The sequence below is a fragment of the Corylus avellana genome, chromosome ca2 (genome assembly GCF_901000735.1).
Source record: "Corylus avellana chromosome ca2, CavTom2PMs-1.0".
NCBI classification, from domain to species: domain Eukaryota; kingdom Viridiplantae; phylum Streptophyta; class Magnoliopsida; order Fagales; family Betulaceae; genus Corylus; species Corylus avellana.
Window position 1 is genome coordinate 43518706 of NC_081542.1, and position 18185 is coordinate 43536890.

Consider the following 18185-nt stretch of genomic DNA (forward strand, 5'->3'; position numbering starts at 1 on the left):
TTTATGTATTAGTCTTTCAATTTTTATTTTTTTTTATTTTTAACTCAAAAATTGGTCATGCCTGTAACTTGTAAGTGTGATAATTTTCTTAATTATTAGTATCAAAGAGCTATTGCAACTTAATGACAAATTTTATGCAAAATGATATCTTAAGATTGAAATTTTTAGGGTGAATGTTATTGAAATAGTACATGAAACTTTTCGGGACAGGTCAAAAAAAATCATTTCATTTTAAGTGAAATTAAGAATAATTATTTAATGGTCAATATTTTATTTTGTTACATCTAATAATTTACATCATGCCATGTGATGAATATGCTGCTACACCATTTTTTTTTTAAAATAATAATAATAATAATAATAAGATGGCATCATATACCCATTAAATACAATAAAATAAATTTTATTCAAATCCTTGTCAGAGAAACATATTCGAATAAATGCAAAATTACTTAATAATTACATACAAAATTTAATTGATATATATAACAAATTATCTCTTCATTAGTATAACAATCAAATGAGGCAAAATGCTCTGTATAATGCTAAAATTATAATTTGGAATCTTCACAACCCAAACATTATCTATGACATACACATTAATAGCTTATCAGGCTATTATACGACAATATCTATGAAAAGTCACTGTCTCAATCAATTTAAGATCTACAACAAATTTCGACGAATCGCGTCTCTATCCGTTACTAGGTTCTTGATTCCCTAGCTTTTTTATCTCCGCTACTAGTGCTTTATCAGTTGCAATCCTCTTCGCTGCTTTTGCAATAGTGACAATTATTCTTTATGCTTAATAACCCCTATGTCATCGGTCTATGGTTTGCTCTAAAAAAATGGACGATAAGAAAATAAAAAATCGACTGGAAACCAATTATGTTATTCTTAAGGATTCGTGAAAACAAAACATAAGAAAACGAATAAAATTCCACCTCATAGATCGCTAATAAAAGCGGATCTAGAGATAATACATTATTATTTAAAAACAATGAAAATACAATAACAAAAACTCAAGACACCCTCACGTGTGATACTCGCCGCTAAAAAGCACTTTGAGAACCATTGATACATGGTCGATCTATTGTGAAGGTGAAAAAAACAAAGGAGAATGAGAAAAGAGAAAGGGGGCGGGGAGGAAGGAGTCGGAACTCCCTCCCCCACTATACTATAATTCCTATGAATACTATTTTATACTATAATTCCTATGAATACTATTTTATTTTATTTTATTTGTTTTTCCTGAGCCCTATGAATACTACTTGACTATCAATGTTTGTAAGTACATGTGTAAATGTCCACATGTGGAGAACAAAAGTCTTGCAGTTTTTTGCCTTAATTTTGAAATAGCCCCACCCAGCCCAAAAGTATAAGCGTGTGGGCCTTGCGGGGTTAGAAAAACAATACATTCAAAATTGAAGAGTATAAGTGACAGTACAACTGTACAAGGGTTCAAGAAACTGACAAAAATAAATAAATAAATAAATAAATAAAATTCAAGAAAGACGGCCCATTTTATTAGGTTGAGATGTAAAAATGAAAATTATTTATCTTTAATTCAAATCAATTTCATTAATTTTTCTATTTGTTCTAACTCAATGTACACTACCCACCACTAAATCTCCCACCCACTTTTGAGCCCTTAACACGAGGGTCTTCAAAACCAACTAAGACGATGACTCCAGTAATTTTATCAAATGATATTTTGTTTATAAAAGGTATTTTGTTAAGAAAATGAAAACTATTTAGTGTAAAAAATTATATTATTTTTTGATATTTTTAGTTGAGGTGTCTACTTCTTATTAAATAATACAAAATGCTTAATTTAAACCACAACCTAACTGAATTTATTCTCCTCAAGAAATGACATAGACAGTTACGGAAAAAAGAAAAAAGAAAAAAGAGAGAAATGATAGAGACAACTTGTTGACACAACTTTGACCCAACTTTTTTCTTAAGTGATCATTTAAAAAAATAAAAATAAAAAATTATAAAGTAATAACATCCTATGTGGTCCTTTTATTATTTGGTATTTTTTTTTTAAAAAAGGTTTTTTTCTTCATAATAATGACTATTTTTAAAGAAAAATACCATTTTTTTTTTATTTTTATAAATACCAAATAAAAAAAGATCCCATAAGATGTTATTGGTTCAGAATTAATAAGAGTTTGGCCAAAGTTGTGCCAAAAAGTTTCCTAAAAAAATAAAATAAAAAATTGGCATTAGATTATTATTAATTTTTTCTTTAAGTCATGGCATTAGACTTGATCAACATGGTTTGGAAATGATCGTTGTCAACTTGTCATCCCTCCATATGACTATGTGCCAAACAGTATTCCTCTTTTTAGAAATTTAAATATAGAATTTGGGAGCCCAATGGGTTTGTTTGGGAGTCCATGAAATTCAACCTAACTCAATTATTTTTTCAAGATTTATGTTTTGGGTCGGTGATGGACTGGACTTCAATCTATTTTTGAAAAATTATTTTCTTTCAAATTCGTTTTTATTGAACTAGGCATGTACAGTGTCTATTGATTAGGTTCTAATGTTTATTAAAACCCTAGAATCTCTATAGGACCCTTGAAAGTCACAATACCTATAGAAACCCCCTAATTCTTTAACATTGGCTTAGTTTGATTGAGGGTCACTGAAACCCCTAGGAGCCAGGACCTTATTACTCCGAGCTTGTTCGATGCATCGATTAAGACATTATGAACTCCCTATCTTGAACTCGACCAACCAAGGTGATATTGGCAGCATGAGTAGTGATTTAGTGAACACTGGCGTGTATGAATAGTGTGCACGCCGATGTTCACTAAATTACTATTCTTGGCAGCACTCATAATTTTCCAAAAACGTTCCAAAACCTGTCTTTCGACCTTCTTTTATTTCTATGAGTCCATAGGCATTGTATATGTGTATACATTGAAATTTACCTATTGAAAATGTCGAAAAATGTTTATCTTTTAAATCTAAGAGAAAAAAACCCTAGTTTTGTAAAAACTCAAACTTGAAAAATGAAAAACTTCACTTACCGCTCCTCATTTTTCATTATTTTTGCAATCATACCTTAAATTTTTAAAATAGTCAATTTAATGTATCTATCTTTCAATTTTTTTTTTTGTTTCTGTTAAATATATATGAAATGTATTGGAAGCGGAAGAATGAGAGAGAGAAGAGAGAAAGCATAAGCATAACAATGGAGTACATTGTATTATTTTCTTCTATATATTGATATGTTTACATATCTCTCTATTTATTGAGAGAGAATAAGTAGTGGGCAAGAAACCTTAAAATATGTAAGGAAACATAATAAAGTAAATAATATCAAATATTCTAACAGTTTTAATTCAACCCTTTGTTAGGATTTTTTGTTAAATTGAGTAAAAAATTATTTTGACTAATATGCAGCCTCTCAACAAGCATACATAAATTAGTTTTGAACGAGCACATTTTATGCATGCCTTGGTAAATTGTCATACATTGGATACCTGCTCTGTGATAGTTTATGTCATTCATATTGCTTATAAGGAGAATATAATTTATATTAGACTTGAAGGAGATGCCTAATGACCAAAGAGTTCCCTTGATAATAACCAAGTTATAGGGAAGAGCTGCTGGGTTGCGCTGGAATAAACTCTTGAAGCATATAAGAGTCACATTTTTGCCCCATAACCATGTATCAACAATTGCAAACTTTCTATAGGCTATCCATGTCTTATATCTGGTATGCTTAGAGCAGATTTGTTCCATAACTATAGTTGTACATGAAGTAGCAGAAATTTGAAGTCATAGATATGCATTTTATTGTAAGAATTTTCTGATTGTATTTATGACTTTATAACCTCATAGTATTTAGTTATGATTTTTTCGGGCTTTATGCTCTGTGTGTTGTAAAAGCTTTATGCTATTGATCTTTTATTAATTAAATCAACATGTTTCGGTTCACGAAAAAAAATTGCAAAGTCTTAGGCAGTGGGCAAGATCCATAGATTGGGTTGACTGGGCATTGCCATGTGGCCAAAGTCAGATAAGGGTCATATATTGGTCTACGAAATAGCATATACACGGTGGAATAGTAATTTATTTGCATAAATTAATGATAAACGTTATCTTTGTGTCTCCCTTGTGTCCACCTGAAATTAATGTGGTTTTTAAAATTAGGGAAAACTTTACTGAAGACTTCTGAACTTCCACCCAATTTGATAAACCCTCCATAAATTTCAAAATCTCTCAATTTAGTCATCTGAACTTTCAATTGCTCTCAATTTAGATCCTTCCATCAGATTTTAAACATTACATGACGTTTATACCCCTAACTTTTGTATAAAATTTTAACTTCTAAAACGTTTTTTTATTTAAAAGAAAAAAAAAAATCAGGGATATTTTTGTCATTTTTTGTATTTTTAACGGCTAAAATTGACGGAAGAGTCCAAATTGAAAGCAATTGAAAGTTCAAGAGACTAAATTGAGAGATTTTAAAGTTTAGGGGGTATTTCAAAACGAGTTGAAGTTCGGAAGTCTTCAGTGAAATTTATCCTTAAAATTATCATTAGATTTGCGATAAATCATTATTGGATTTTGATATAATAATAATTTTAAAAATCATATTAATTTTGAGCGGACATAAAGAAGACAAAAAAAAAATAATAATAATAATAACAATAACGACATGGATCGTTACTCATATAAAATTTTTTTTCCCACCATTTAAATTGTTTCTGGACCAAGTTGGGCTGTTGGCATCATGAGATATGAACTCTAACAATAGTTTGATGGTAATCTAGCGTCTCAGCTTTCAACTTAAACTGTCAATCCAAACTCGGGCATAAAAGGAAGTGTATATAGTTTCGAGGTTAGTGTATTAGAAAATTTTAAATTTCTTTTTTGCTTCTTTGTTTATCTAATAACAAAAAAGATTTACCATAATTCACTGAAATATATATAATATTAATGTGCGGCATATCGACTTTAAGGGCATGTTTGAGAGGCCTAAAAGTATTTTTAACACTAAAAAAGTCCGTTTGAAAAAAAAAATACTCGCTTGGTAAAAAAAATTAAAAATACTTTTAAGGGTCAAAAAAGCATAAGAGCTTGTTTGAGATTGTGTTTGAGAGACCTAAAAATGCTTTTAACACTCAAAAAGTCCGTTTGAAAAAAAATATACTCGTTTGGTAAAAAAATTTAAAGCGTTTTTAAGGGTAAAAAAAGCTTAAAAATGGTCAAAACGCACTTTTGGCAAAAGCTTGTCTAAAAGCTCTTTTTGACTTAAAAGCTCTATTTGACTTAAAAGCTCTATTTCTTAAATGCAATCTCAAACAAGTTCTAAAAATGGCCAAAACACACTTTTGGCAAAACATTAAAATTAACCTTTTGCCAAAAAACACCTTTTTGACTTAAAAATTTTATTTTTCAAACGCAATCCAAACAGGCTCTAAACCCTCTCTCAAGTAATAAACAAAATTTTATAAATTTTTAAGAAGGCTTTCGTGAAAAAGGACATTCAAGTTGCAATATCTCTCAAATTATAGATTACATCAATGTTTTTTCAAATTATCAAAAATTTGTAATGTCATTTATTTATAAAAAAAAACAAAAATACTCTTAAAAATTATGTCACGAAAATAAAAATACCCTTAAAAATTCAAAAAAAAAGAAAAAAAAAAACAGGGAAAACGTGAAGACGGGTTGCGATGATTATGTCACCATTTTTTTTGTTGTTGAATTTTTTAAGAATGTTTTTGTCATTTGAGGTATTGTAAATTTGTGGTGGTTTGAAAAAAAAGATTGATTTAATGTTTAATTTGGAAGATATTATAAATGGAGTGTTAATTTAAGAAATATGTGTGTACTTATCTTAAATTATTGACGTCATTCGTTCCGATCAAATCTACTAAACTGATATTAATTAGGACTTAAATTAATATTGTCCAAATTAATCACCGGATTTATCGATCTCCAACTTTTTTTTATAACGAAACTACCCTCGATCTGATATCAACGACCAAAAAGGTCATTGGGCTAAAAATGTAGCACTGAATTTCACAAACAAACGGACCCAATAAAATCAGCCACTTCACCACCAACAAACTCCACGCAGACACAAATCTTTCCTTCTCTCTCTCTATCGCTCTCGCTCTCTTCGATTTGTCTTTAAACCAAACCTTCTTCGTCTTCTTCTTCCCAAGCTCTTCTCAATTCAAAATTTTTATTCCCAAAAAGCCCCTCCCTTTGGCCCAAATGCCCAGCACAAACCCTTCAAGATAACACCACCGCCTAAGCCGCCACCGAGAGCAAACACGACAATGATCGTTCGAACTTACGGTCGTCGAAACCGAGGCATTCCAAGAACTTACTCCGATACCTTAAACGACGCCGTACACGACTCTCTCTCCCAAGAGAGCCCCCAAGACCAAGACCACGGTCTCTATAGCAGCAGCTTCGGCTTCTCGTCTCAGGAGTCCTCTTCCCGCTGGGCCTCCGACCCGGACCCGTACGGGCTAAATTCAAGGTCAGCTTTCGGAGATTCGGAAAACGGCGTCGTTGGGAGGCCGAAGAAGGCGAAGAGGGTCGCGAAGAACTGTCACAGGCCGTCGATTCCTGCGACCTCGACGCTGATGGAGGCCCAGGAGTTCGGGGAGATGATGGAGCACGTGGACGAGGTCAATTTCGCTCTGGATGGGCTCAGGAAGGGCCAGCCCGCTCGGATCAGGAGGGCGAGCCTGTTGTCTTTGCTGTCTATCTGCGGCACCGTGCAGCAGAGACGGCTCTTGCGGACTCAGGGGTACGTGAATTTTGAGGATTTCTGTTATGGGTTTTGGGTGAAAATGCGATTTTTGATGTATGTAGGGTTGTTTTGCATGTGGGGTTGTGTGGATTTTCAGTTTTGGTTTGGAAACGGGCTGGATTCTTGGATTGATTTATTCGGTATGTGGTTTGTGGGATGTTCTTGTTGGGTTATGCGTTTGCGTGTTTATGGGGTTTTGAAATTTATGTGAGGGGCATTTGGGTTTCAAGTTTTATTGATGGTTGAGTTTGAATTGTGTTCAAAACTTAGTTTGACCAGATCTTGGTGCACTTGCAATGTGTCTAGAATGTGTATTTTGAGGTGTTAACTCTCTTGTTGAGTGATCTTGGCCATAACCAAAATGGTGGATTAGGTGTTATTGTATCCGAGAGAATACTCTGAATCTTGTGTGGATTTGCAAGATTGCTTGTTTCTTGATTTGCTTTTTAGTTACCTTTTTGGTGATGTAAGAATTTACTCTCTACTTGAGACAATTAGAAGAATGAGTTGCCAAGCTTGCATTTTTTGTATAATTTCTTTCAATATTTGCTGATGATTGGGCTCTTTATAATCAACATGAAAGAACCGTAGCATTTTAGCTTAGCTTTTGCAATTGTTTCTAAGAAAGTCAATAGGGAACTCTTTATCCTTATTTGGAAACTTGATGCAGCTTGACGTTTATCTTGATAATTGAAGACCTTTGTTCTCTCCATTTTTTGAGTATCTGAGACAATGCTATATGCATAAGGATGACAGGGTGGTGTTGTCTTGTCCTGCTTACTAAGTAGCTTAGTTTCTTTTCTCCTTTCCTTATATCAAGAATATGGATATCATATCTTCTTTCCATAGCAAAAATAAAAGTTTGTGCAAAATTGGGCAATTCTTACACTAAACATTGAGGCACATTATTTTCAGGATGGCAAAGACAATAGTTGATGCTATTTTGGGTCTCAGCTTTGATGACTCACCCAGCAATCTGGCTGCTGCAGCTCTTTTCTGTGTTTTAACCAGTGATGTAAGTGAACTGATGCAAAAGTACAATTCTAGTAAAGTGTAGAGCACTTTTGTTTTGCAAATTGATGAAAAGATGATAATTCTGCCAATGAAGAGCATTCTGTATTGATGATCACTGGCCTTTTTGGATTACATGCATTTATTTATTATTATTTTTTTCAAGTATGGATACAAAACTTATAAAAACTTGACCTGCCTAAAGCCTTACATAAACCTGTGATTGCATGAACATACGTTCAAGAATTTGCCTTATGTGTCAAAAATTATAGGCAATAGTGGAATTCTCTTGACTTCAGATGCAATCAGTTCCATTTTCTCAGAAAAAGAAAAAAAATTTCAATCAGTTGGATTTAATCTTAATTTCTATCAAAGCAATCGGCTGCAGATTCAGTAGAATGCAATTGTCATGCGTAGTGGGATTCGCTTTGGTGATTAAGGTTTAGATCTTATGTATATTAAAAAAATATTGCATCATATCTCTCTTGTGACATTTTCAAATGATGTCATGTTACTTCATCTCAACAGAAAAATTACAAAGAGATCCTATCTCTGTTGATGCTGTGCAATAAATAAGGGGAATCTATGCAAACTATTTATAGACGTGGAACATATTGAACATATATGTGAATACTGTTTGTTATCAATTGAGTGCTTCAATCCTTCCCCTCTCTCTCTCTCTCTCTCTCTCTATATATATATATATATATATATATATATTTACTATTATTTTTGTCTTTAGTCATATACTAGCATCTTTCAATCATTTAGAAGTTTAAGTGCTGGCATATTACTTTGTTTATTCACTTTTCAGAATTGACCTTCATTTTTGGACATACCTTTCATCATAAAATTACAGTCATGAAGACCTGACTAATTGCACTATTTCAGGGTCAAGATGACCACCTTTTGGAATCACCCAGTTGCATTCGTTTTCTAATCAATTTGTTGAAACCGATGGTCTCAATGGCTACTGAAGACAAAGCACCCAAAATAGGGCGCAAGCTTCTAGCATTTCGTAATGATGCTGATGTATGTCGTGAGACAACAAAAAGAGTAGATTCCAGTTCTGTCGCTATTGTTTCCAAGGTTCAGGAAATTCTTGTAAGTTGCAAAGAATTGAAATCAAGTGGTGAGAATGATGGTGGAGCTGGGAGGCCAGAGCTATGCCCAAAATGGATAGCTTTGCTGACTTTGGAAAAAGCTTGCTTAACCACCATCTCTCTTGAAGGTAATGCAAATAATTAGCCCCTACTGTTTTCTGTATTAGAAGCTTCAAGTTATTATTATATTAGTTTACCATGATGGTTGTTTCCTATTGAGTTTGATAAGGCTTTCGCCTGTTTTTGTTTATTTTGGTAACACTATTCTGATCCAATCCATTCAAATAGATCTCCAAGCCATAAAGGCAAGAATCTTTTGCATTTTTTATGAATTGGTAGAGCTAACCAAGTAATATCTTTAGTTGCTGTTGAACTATAAATTATATGTCATATGTATCTTCATAGGGTACCATCCTTTCATAATTTATTCCTTTTATGTTGTTAAATTGTACATACCTTTTGTTTTGTAGATTAAGCATTGGTCTGATTATTCGTAATTAAAACTTGGGATGAATACTCCCTTCCTAGGTGTATTATTGTGAAGTAGTTTGATTGCAAGAGAGATCATCTAAACCATTTACATGTTTTTGTGGCAAGAAAATCATGCAGATCTTCTCAAGTTGTTACTTTAAGTGCTATCAAAATTTGGGTGTTTTACCAGCTGGAAATTGAATTAAGATTTTTGTTTGTTTTAAACATGCAAATTCTTTGTCCTTGCATTTATTTGAAGAGTTTATTGTCTGTTTTCTGATTTTGTTTCTTTGTTTTCTTTCCTATTGCAAGTTATTTCAGAATGCCTGTAACTGCATTATTATCATTTATCAGTCTACTTTAAACTGATAGTTATTGCTTGAAGACGAGTTGTTTGCTGCTCTTGTAAATTACAGATCTGTATCGCGGTTTTCCTGAACTCCATTTTATTCTTTTCACATCTGTGATAAGTTAAACAATTTTTGAGATGCTAGTACTTCACTAGGGAACAAATTGTCGAACTTTGTTCTTTTCACTCTGGGTAGGGATCTTTGTAATCCTTAAAAAAAATGTTATTTTGTAGATAGGTAAACCATCATGCTCTTTTGTATCCTTATCAAATCACTTTTCTTTTCTCTTCCACTTTTCTGAATGCTCATTTGTTTTTATTTGGCTTTGCATCGATTTAGAAACCACTGGTGCAGTAAGGAAGACTGGAGGCGATTTCAAGGAAAAGTTGAGAGAGCTTGGAGGACTTGATGCTGTCTTTGAGGTTGCCATGAATTGTCATTCTGATATGGAGGTGTGAGCCTGTACGTTTGTTTGATCTCATTATCTGTTTCATTATATTATAAACGGAATGGTTTGAATAAATGAGAAAAAAAGAAGAAGAGGTAATAGTGCTCTGATTTGTGAAGCACATCTAGTTATCAGGGAAAATAATTGTGAAGAACATGTTTCAGTTGCTGTTTCTTGCTCCAGTTAGTTCTGTATGAGAATTTGTTGTTCAGTTTCTGAAATGAAAATTTAGTTCTTTAATGCCTATAATGGTCAAGAAGGAAAATAACGAAATCAAGATGGGACTTCGTCGGAAATTCTGCATTCCTTCTAGTTGTCAAATGAGCAGCAGTGCTCCCATACTCGATGTAGCATTGCCAATTTTCTTTTGTGTTCCCTCACATCTGTTTGTCTTCGTTTATTAAGCAATGAATCATGGAATTCTTAGTGCTAATTGAACAGTACTGATGCACAGTGATCATCTGCCTGTCCTGCAGATCTATCTAGCGCTAATTCTTGATTCCAATTTCTCTTATTGAGTATGACATGAGTATGCCTCGATACAAACTCATACCTTATGCCATTTCTCTATGAAATCTAGATTAGTGGTGGCACATTAATATCGTTGGTTTTTCTTGATAGGCACCTGATTTTCTGAGTATTGGTTGGTGCATGCCATAATTATACAAATAAAATTGATTTAATGTATATTCTCTCCAGTTGGTTTCTAAAGAATTGGTGGTGTTTGATTACTATGTGTGGGAGCTCTCAAACTTGCAAATATCATTTGCAGGGTTGGATAGAACATAGTTCACCTTCTACCCAGAATGTCAACAAAGACCTGAATCTGCAGGTTTTGATGTGGCTATTGAAATGTTTGAAGATAATGGAAAATGCCACATTCCTTAGTAAAGATAATCAGGTAAATTGAAATGTGATTCTGATTCATCTGTTTCTTTTTATTTTTAAGAAATGTGCTTTTGGCTGCTTGATTTTTCTTTGTCCACCTCATGGTTTGTAAACCTCAAATTGCATTTTTATGTTGCATTCTTTAGGTTTCCTGTCTCTTTCTTTCTTCATAAGTCTCTTAAATGGATTTTTCCATAACAGAGTCATTTACTTGGAATGAGAGGAAACTTGGATCCATTGGGAACCCCACTATCTTTTGTAGAGCTCATTATAAGTCTCATCAAGGTTCTTTCAGGTAATTTGACAATAAAAAGGGTTGCTTCTTGTATCAAACTACTACTTCTGCCTTGTTTGTTATGTGGTGATCACAACTACTTTTAATGTTCTTTGGTCCATTTTCTTTGTTGCATGTGGCACTTCATAATTTCTTTTGATCTCGTTTTCTTTTTGACAATTGATGGCTTTGATTTTTAGGTCTTTATCTCTTTAGAAATTCTTCTGCCGCCTCCATTGATGACAAGTCTTGTAATCTCTCCAATGGGACTGGTCATGCTTTTGAATTGGCTTTATTTGAAGACAACAAAGGTACTTGGTCGCCAACTGCTCTCTCTCTCTCTCTCTCTCTCTCTCCTGTGTGTATTTTTGGAATTTGGATCCCATATCACAATATGTGACAGCTTGTATGTTTGGTATAATTTTTGTAAAATTTGTCATGAATAATTGAGGTTAAATTTGAATAAGAAGAGCAGTTGTATATATCTTCTCTTCATAATGTGCAAACAAGAAAAGTTTAGTAAATCTGTACGAGATTGCTCTTTGAAGATGTCAATTGTAAACCAGCTCATTAGTAGAAATAGTTAATGTTTCAATAGTTTAACTGAATAAGCGGTCAATTATAACATCTTCTGGAAATTATAAACATGAAAATAGGATAAATAAGCAACCAAATTCATGTTTTAACTGGCTTTTGATTTTGTAATAATTAGTCAGCCACGGATACGAAGGCTGTTGTAATCCACAGAGCCTTGCCCTGCTGAGAAGATGTACAATAGATTACTTTTTTGATTGCGTGTCAGTATCATGCATGGTGGAGTTTGAAGGAGGATGCTGTGTTATTGGGAAAAAATAAAGATTGATGTGGGTGATTCATATCATTATACAAGTACCATTTTATGTCAATTTCATCACGTCTCATTATCTTTATAAAAACGTATTTATTTCCTGGAAAAAGAAGTCTTTCATGTTATCTTTATGAAAAGAATTATTATTATAATTTTAATGGGCATAAAGAAGTGTCCAGTAAAATTAAATTGACAGCTTCTGGCTGCTTGTCAGTTACTGCTCTGTAATCCTTAATATGACAAAATTGTGTTGACCTAGATTTTTAAAATGTTCTTCTCATTGCAGCTGGCAGCAATGAGACTTTTCCGGTCAATTCCTCTAGAAAGTGCTGTAGCTCAGAGAGGACCTCCTCACAGAAGAGCTTCAATGTATCTGACAACAGCCAATGGTTGCCAGTTACCCGGTTTGATTATTCTATATCTAGTTCTGAGACTACCAGCACATCTATGTCTGATACTTGTTCACTAAAGATAAGAGTCAGTTCTTCTACGTCTGGCTCGCGAGGTGGGACTTCAAGGGGTTCAAATAGTGGAACATTTGTAACTGATAATGGTTCCAGCAAGCAATTTGGTCCTGGTAAGAGACCGAGCTTTCTGGAAGATGCCAAGATTGAACTCTTAGAGAACAGCCAGGATCCTTTTGCTTTTGATGAAGATGAGTTTGAGCCCTCTAAGTGGGACTTATTATCTGGGAAGCAAAAACCATCTCGAAGTCGAAAAATTGGGGTAACATATAGAGAACTGGAAGATGGGTGTCAATCTCAGTTTTTAATGAGCCAACAAGAATCAAGTAATGATGGAAAGAATCATGGCCATGAACTCTCCCCTCCAAATGCTGTTGATGAAGAGGGTTCCAGGCTTCTAGCTGACTGTCTTCTTACTGCTGTTAAGGTATTCCACTGTTTTAATATTTGAACTTTCCATGTTTCAGTTCTTACCTTTTGTGGTTCTCAATGTTTACTTCTATGTTATCGAGTGGAGCATGTTTATGTTATCGGGTTTGTTGTCTGGATGCTACATATCGGTCAATGTTATTGTTAGAACATCAACGTTTCTGCACCTTCAGTCTTCCTGGTACTGTTAATACTGTCTTGTGTTTTAACAAATGAGATGTCTTCTGTAGTGTGACTTTTGGGTTCTTTAATATGCATCAGCTGATTTATTGTGGCGTTCAGTTATGGAGGATGATCATTTCATCTAATCGTGGGAAATACCGAAATATGAAACTGATTTATGTGGTTTGTGTTGAGACAGAGTATGTATAAATTTTATTGGTGTTCCTTGTTGGCAGGTTCTGATGAACTTAACGAATGACAATCCTGTTGGCTGTCAGCAAATTGCTGGCTGTGGAGGGCTGGAGACCATGTCTTCTTTGATTGCTGCCCACTTTCCTTCATTCAGTTCATCCTCATCTCCCTCTAGTGAGATAAAAGAGAAAAGTTCAAGCATTGATCTTGACCACCAGAATGATAGACATCTGAGTGATCAAGAGTTAGATTTTCTTGTTGCTATTTTGGGCCTGCTTGTGAACTTGGTAGAGAAAGATGGACGTAACAGGTTATTACTTCTTATTTGTTTATCCACCTGCATTTGTGTGTTGTTCTTAGAGATGTCGGTACTTTTAATTGCCATAGTGATTCTACTATGCATTTGTCTCCTCTCCCCTCCCCTTTCCCTATTCTTGTTCAATTTATATGTTTTGGTCAAGTTAATTGCCAGTACCTTTTCCAATTTTTGTCTGTTCATTATTTCCTTGATTGTATTATTCCTTGGCATATTAATGCCAGTCACTGAAAGCTTGTCTTTCTTTGTTCTTGTGAATTGCTAGTTTGCTTCCATGTAAATTTTATCCGTACTTAACAATTAGGTTTCCTGCAGATCACGGCTTGCAGCCGCTACTGTTCCTTTGCCTGGCTTGGAAGGGTTTGAAGAAGAGAGTCAGAGGGATGTAATCCCGCTTATGTGCTCTATCTTTTTGGCCAACAGAGGAGCAGGCGAGGGAGCTGGGGAAGGAGAAGATATGCCACTGGTGAGTGGACCAACTGTTCAAATTTTTAAGAAACTGACTGTTGAAGTATACTATAGCTACCTTGAAGGAGTAGAATTAATAGGGAAAGCAAAAGCAAAAGAAGAAAATATCAGAAGGACTGAAAAACAGATTTATTTACAGGGTAGCCAGAAGGGATCTGATTTTAGTTGACACCTAAATCTGCATAGTGTTTGATGTTACAGAATGACGAGGCAGCTCTGTTACAAGGAGAGAAAGAAGCTGAGAAGATGATTGTAGAAGCTTATTCAGCCCTTCTTCTAGCATTCCTTTCAACTGAAAGGTTGATTTGCCATTTTAAAATTCTCTTTTCTGTTAATTCATTTTCATCTCTGCTTTTCTCAAGGAGAAGTTTTATTTGCTGTTTACAGCAAGAGTGTACGCGATGCTATTGCCGACTGTCTCCCAAATCACAACTTGTCAATTCTTGTACCCGTGTTGGAGAGATTCGTGGTATGTTTTTCTTTTGACTTGTAAGCCCTAAAGTAGATGAAGCTTGAAACTAGAGATAAATCAATAGTGTGATGAAATCTAGTGTATTAAGAAATAAATTAATGAGGACCATCTTATTGTTTTAGCTTATAACATTATGAGGACACCCTTTGGGCTTTAGAGTATTCGACACGATTTGCTGAATACTCGACATTGAATATTTTCATCAAATAATTTTGCTGCTGACCATTTAACATTGTGGACACGATCAACAAACCCAAACTTTGTACCCCCAGTGATATATAAATTATTGCCAAACTAATGATGTCCATGATGGACTGGTTGAAACCCTTGAGATTCCACTATAATAATATGATTTTTGTTTGTTTCTCTTGCACCAGGCATTTCATTTGACGCTGAACATGATTTCTCCGGAAACTCATACAGCTGTGAGTGAAGTAATTGAATCATGTAGGGTGCCATGATGGCTCAAGAGAGAGAGAGAGAGTGTACAGCCTCAACGTTTCTTTCCTGCATGCAGCAGTGTTATCACGACTACCAATTGTCACAACAAGATTCCTTGCGGATGCATACTACATCAAACTGACCACAGGCCTGTGATATAGTCTGATTGATCCTTCTGTTTGTCTTTTTTCTTTCTTGTTAGGCTCCTTTCCTTTTTTTGTTTCTTTACTAGATTGTATTCTTTTTTAGCTCTTTTTGCACCATTTGTGCAGGTTGAGCCGCTTGTATACGAAAAATTGATAGTAGAATGAAAGATTCAGTTTGTACCTCATTCATGTACTCTGTTAGACCCATGCTGTCCTCAGACGAGATGAGTCACCCATCATGTTCGGACCCAATCCATTCCCATATTTGCATTGCATGGTCCATGGAAGCCACCACACCTTTAGAGGCTTTCTCAGTGATACAAAGGCCTGCCCATGCAAAAAGAATCTTCGTGATTGAGCAATCAAGCATTCAATATTTTTCAAATTTTTTTATTTTTTTTTAAAGTTGGTTCTCGAATGACATATCATCATTTTATAATAAATTGCATGGAACGATGCATCATTTGAAAATCAACTTAAAAAAAAAAAAAATTTAGTTAGTGTAAATTTATATTTATCTAAAAAAACTATTGCTTTCCGCATGGTTGTCCATTCGAAGGAATAGTCTTTTTGCTTTTTTGTATGACTAAGAGAATTAAACATGATGATCTAGAAGACAATAAGAGGGAAAAAAAAAATGATGGCCAAACATCCACAAATGCTAGGATCCATCCTTTCAAATGGACCATTCTCACTGAAACCTAAAGCCGACATGGTCAAACCATAGAGGATGGATGTGCACACTATTTCATAGCTTTCAAAGACAAATATCACATATTACATTATTATTACTCCGTTCAAACAAACAGTTGTAGACAGTTGTAGTGTCTGTACAACAAACTCTTATTGAAAGCAAACCTCAGCCTACAAGCTGACAGACAGACAACTCACTGTAATTGAAGTGTCGATGATCAGACATGTTTGCTAAGGAAGGAGAGGAGCAGCTGATTCACCTCATCAGGTGACTGCTCATGAACAAAATGGGTTCCTTCAGGCAAAAATATGATCTCCAAATTCGGGACAAGCTCTTTCACCTTTCCACTTTTGACGAAATCCTCCAAGCCTGGAAATTTGAGGACATAGTCCTTACTACCCATTATAAAAAGTGCTGGAACTTTAACAATTGGATCCGTTATGCTGAAGTCTTCACCAAATGACCTGTTAATCCATAACATCAACAAAAGTAATTAGCAAAGCATCCACTACCCACTAAAGAACTTAGCCGATTTAGTAGGGAATGGGACTTCTCTTGCAATGGCAGACCTGATGCAATCACAGTGGTCTAGCCTTTGGGAGATGATGATAATGCTACTTGGTCACTTGTGTTGAATTAGGATCAGTTCACTACCTATATGGAACTTGCAATGCAGTTTGGAATCCAGATTTCTCATACAAAGCTCCATAAGTTGCGAGATCCTCCTCAGTGAACCAAGGCGGAAGCGGAGTAGATGGATCGACCAAATCCAAGATCTCCTGGTTTTCTGCAGCTACTGGTACTTCACTTCTGGAAAAGAGGATATAAATCTTCCTTAAGACTGTTTTAGCATCGAAGCGCCCGAAATCCGCTTCTGCTCGTCCAGGCTCCTGGAAAGAGTATTGCAAGCAGCTAAAGTTAATGGCGGACTCATATCCAAATCTTAAGAGAGGAAAGTACATGTATACCCGCCATCTTGAAAGGTAGAAGCCTTCAGGAAGGTAGTTATGGAATGTAGAGGGGCCTGGAGGGATATGTGGCACCCCCATTGTTACAACTCCCAAGACCCTGTTAGGGTGGAGAAGGGCAAATAGGTAGGCAGGCCGAGCTCCAAAATCCTTCGCAACAAGAAAAACCTATGCACATAACATGGGGGAGAGAAAGAGTCTAAGAGAGTTAGCATGCAAAAAGATCTCTAGATAGGAATTTTCTTTGCTCATTAGATTGTGATTAAATCTTTTGTGGGTGTGTGAACAAAAAGGGGAACAAGATCCTCTCTAGTTCATTTGAATTGGAGAGAATCCGGTTAGTTATATTTGAATGATATTTTTGTCTTTTCACTTTTTAAAGGGACATGAATAGAATACTCTCAATTTCAATCATATTTGAGGGCTATTATTGCCTTTTCACTTTACGAGGAGACAAAAATACCCACCGGATATTCTCTAGTTCAAACGAAGAGGAGAATATCTTGTTCCCCTTTTTGTTCAAATATAACTATCCAATTAGTTAGATTGTGATCCTAATTCCAAAAATACTCCTCCAATATAACTAACCGGATATTCTCCGGTTCTAATTCACAAATAGGTTACACAAGCACATGACCATAATTTATACACAAGCACATGGCAACCTAACATTTGCATCTCTTTACAAGACATTTCATGGGCCAACATAACATTTTCAAGTGTTTTCTTATCAAGCAAACAGCAGCAAAAACTGAAAGCACCATTATATCTATTTTTCCGGAAATTCATTGTCAATAACCAAACAAACAAATTCTAGCAACATAATACAATACCTTGGGAATTCCGAGGGCATCGAGAATTCCAAGGAGGTCACCGAGAAAGTCATGAAACGAAGACTTTTCGGGTTCGGGTGGTGGGTCGGAGAGTCCGTACCCTCTGTAATCGGGCGCGATCGCTCGGAACCCGGCGTTTGCCACGGCGATCATCTGGTGGCGCCACGTGTACCATATCTCCGGAAACCCGTGTAGGAACACGATCACCTTAGGACCTAAGGACACAAAAGAAGGGTGTTAGATTGCATGAGCGATGTGGGGTGTAGCCGTGTAGGATAAGACTAGAAAATGAAGATTTGTATGCATTGGATTTTCATGACCAGTTCCGATCTCGGCTAAGTGGAGCTTCAGTCCTCGTACGTCGATGAACTTGTTCTGGATTTTGTCCATTTTCTTAGAAATGCTCTGTTTA

At 35.1% G+C, this 18185-nt stretch overlaps 2 protein-coding genes across 2 annotated transcripts; one reads left to right on the forward strand and one right to left on the reverse strand.

Moving 5' to 3' along the window:
- The first annotated feature begins 6084 nt into the window (after window positions 1-6084).
- On the forward strand, window positions 6085-15467 carry LOC132168680 (wings apart-like protein 1). The gene is made up of 13 exons (XM_059579691.1): window positions 6085-6793; window positions 7712-7811; window positions 8699-9038; window positions 10071-10183; window positions 10952-11080; window positions 11269-11362; window positions 11542-11652; window positions 12475-13079; window positions 13480-13745; window positions 14067-14217; window positions 14421-14518; window positions 14607-14688; window positions 15069-15467. Exons 1-13 carry the CDS (start codon window positions 6315-6317, stop codon window positions 15150-15152), a joined length of 2652 nt encoding a protein of 883 aa, XP_059435674.1. The 5' UTR covers window positions 6085-6314; the 3' UTR covers window positions 15153-15467.
- Window positions 15468-15991: 524 nt separating this feature from the next.
- LOC132171204 (uncharacterized) lies at window positions 15992-18179 on the reverse strand. Its single transcript, XM_059582462.1, has 5 exons — window positions 18094-18179; window positions 17774-17988; window positions 16941-17108; window positions 16627-16862; window positions 15992-16436 (listed from the first exon to the last, which is right to left on the reverse strand). Exons 1-5 carry the CDS (start codon window positions 18161-18163, stop codon window positions 16190-16192), a joined length of 936 nt encoding a protein of 311 aa, XP_059438445.1. The 5' UTR covers window positions 18164-18179; the 3' UTR covers window positions 15992-16189.
- Between the last annotated feature and the right edge of the window lie 6 nt (window positions 18180-18185).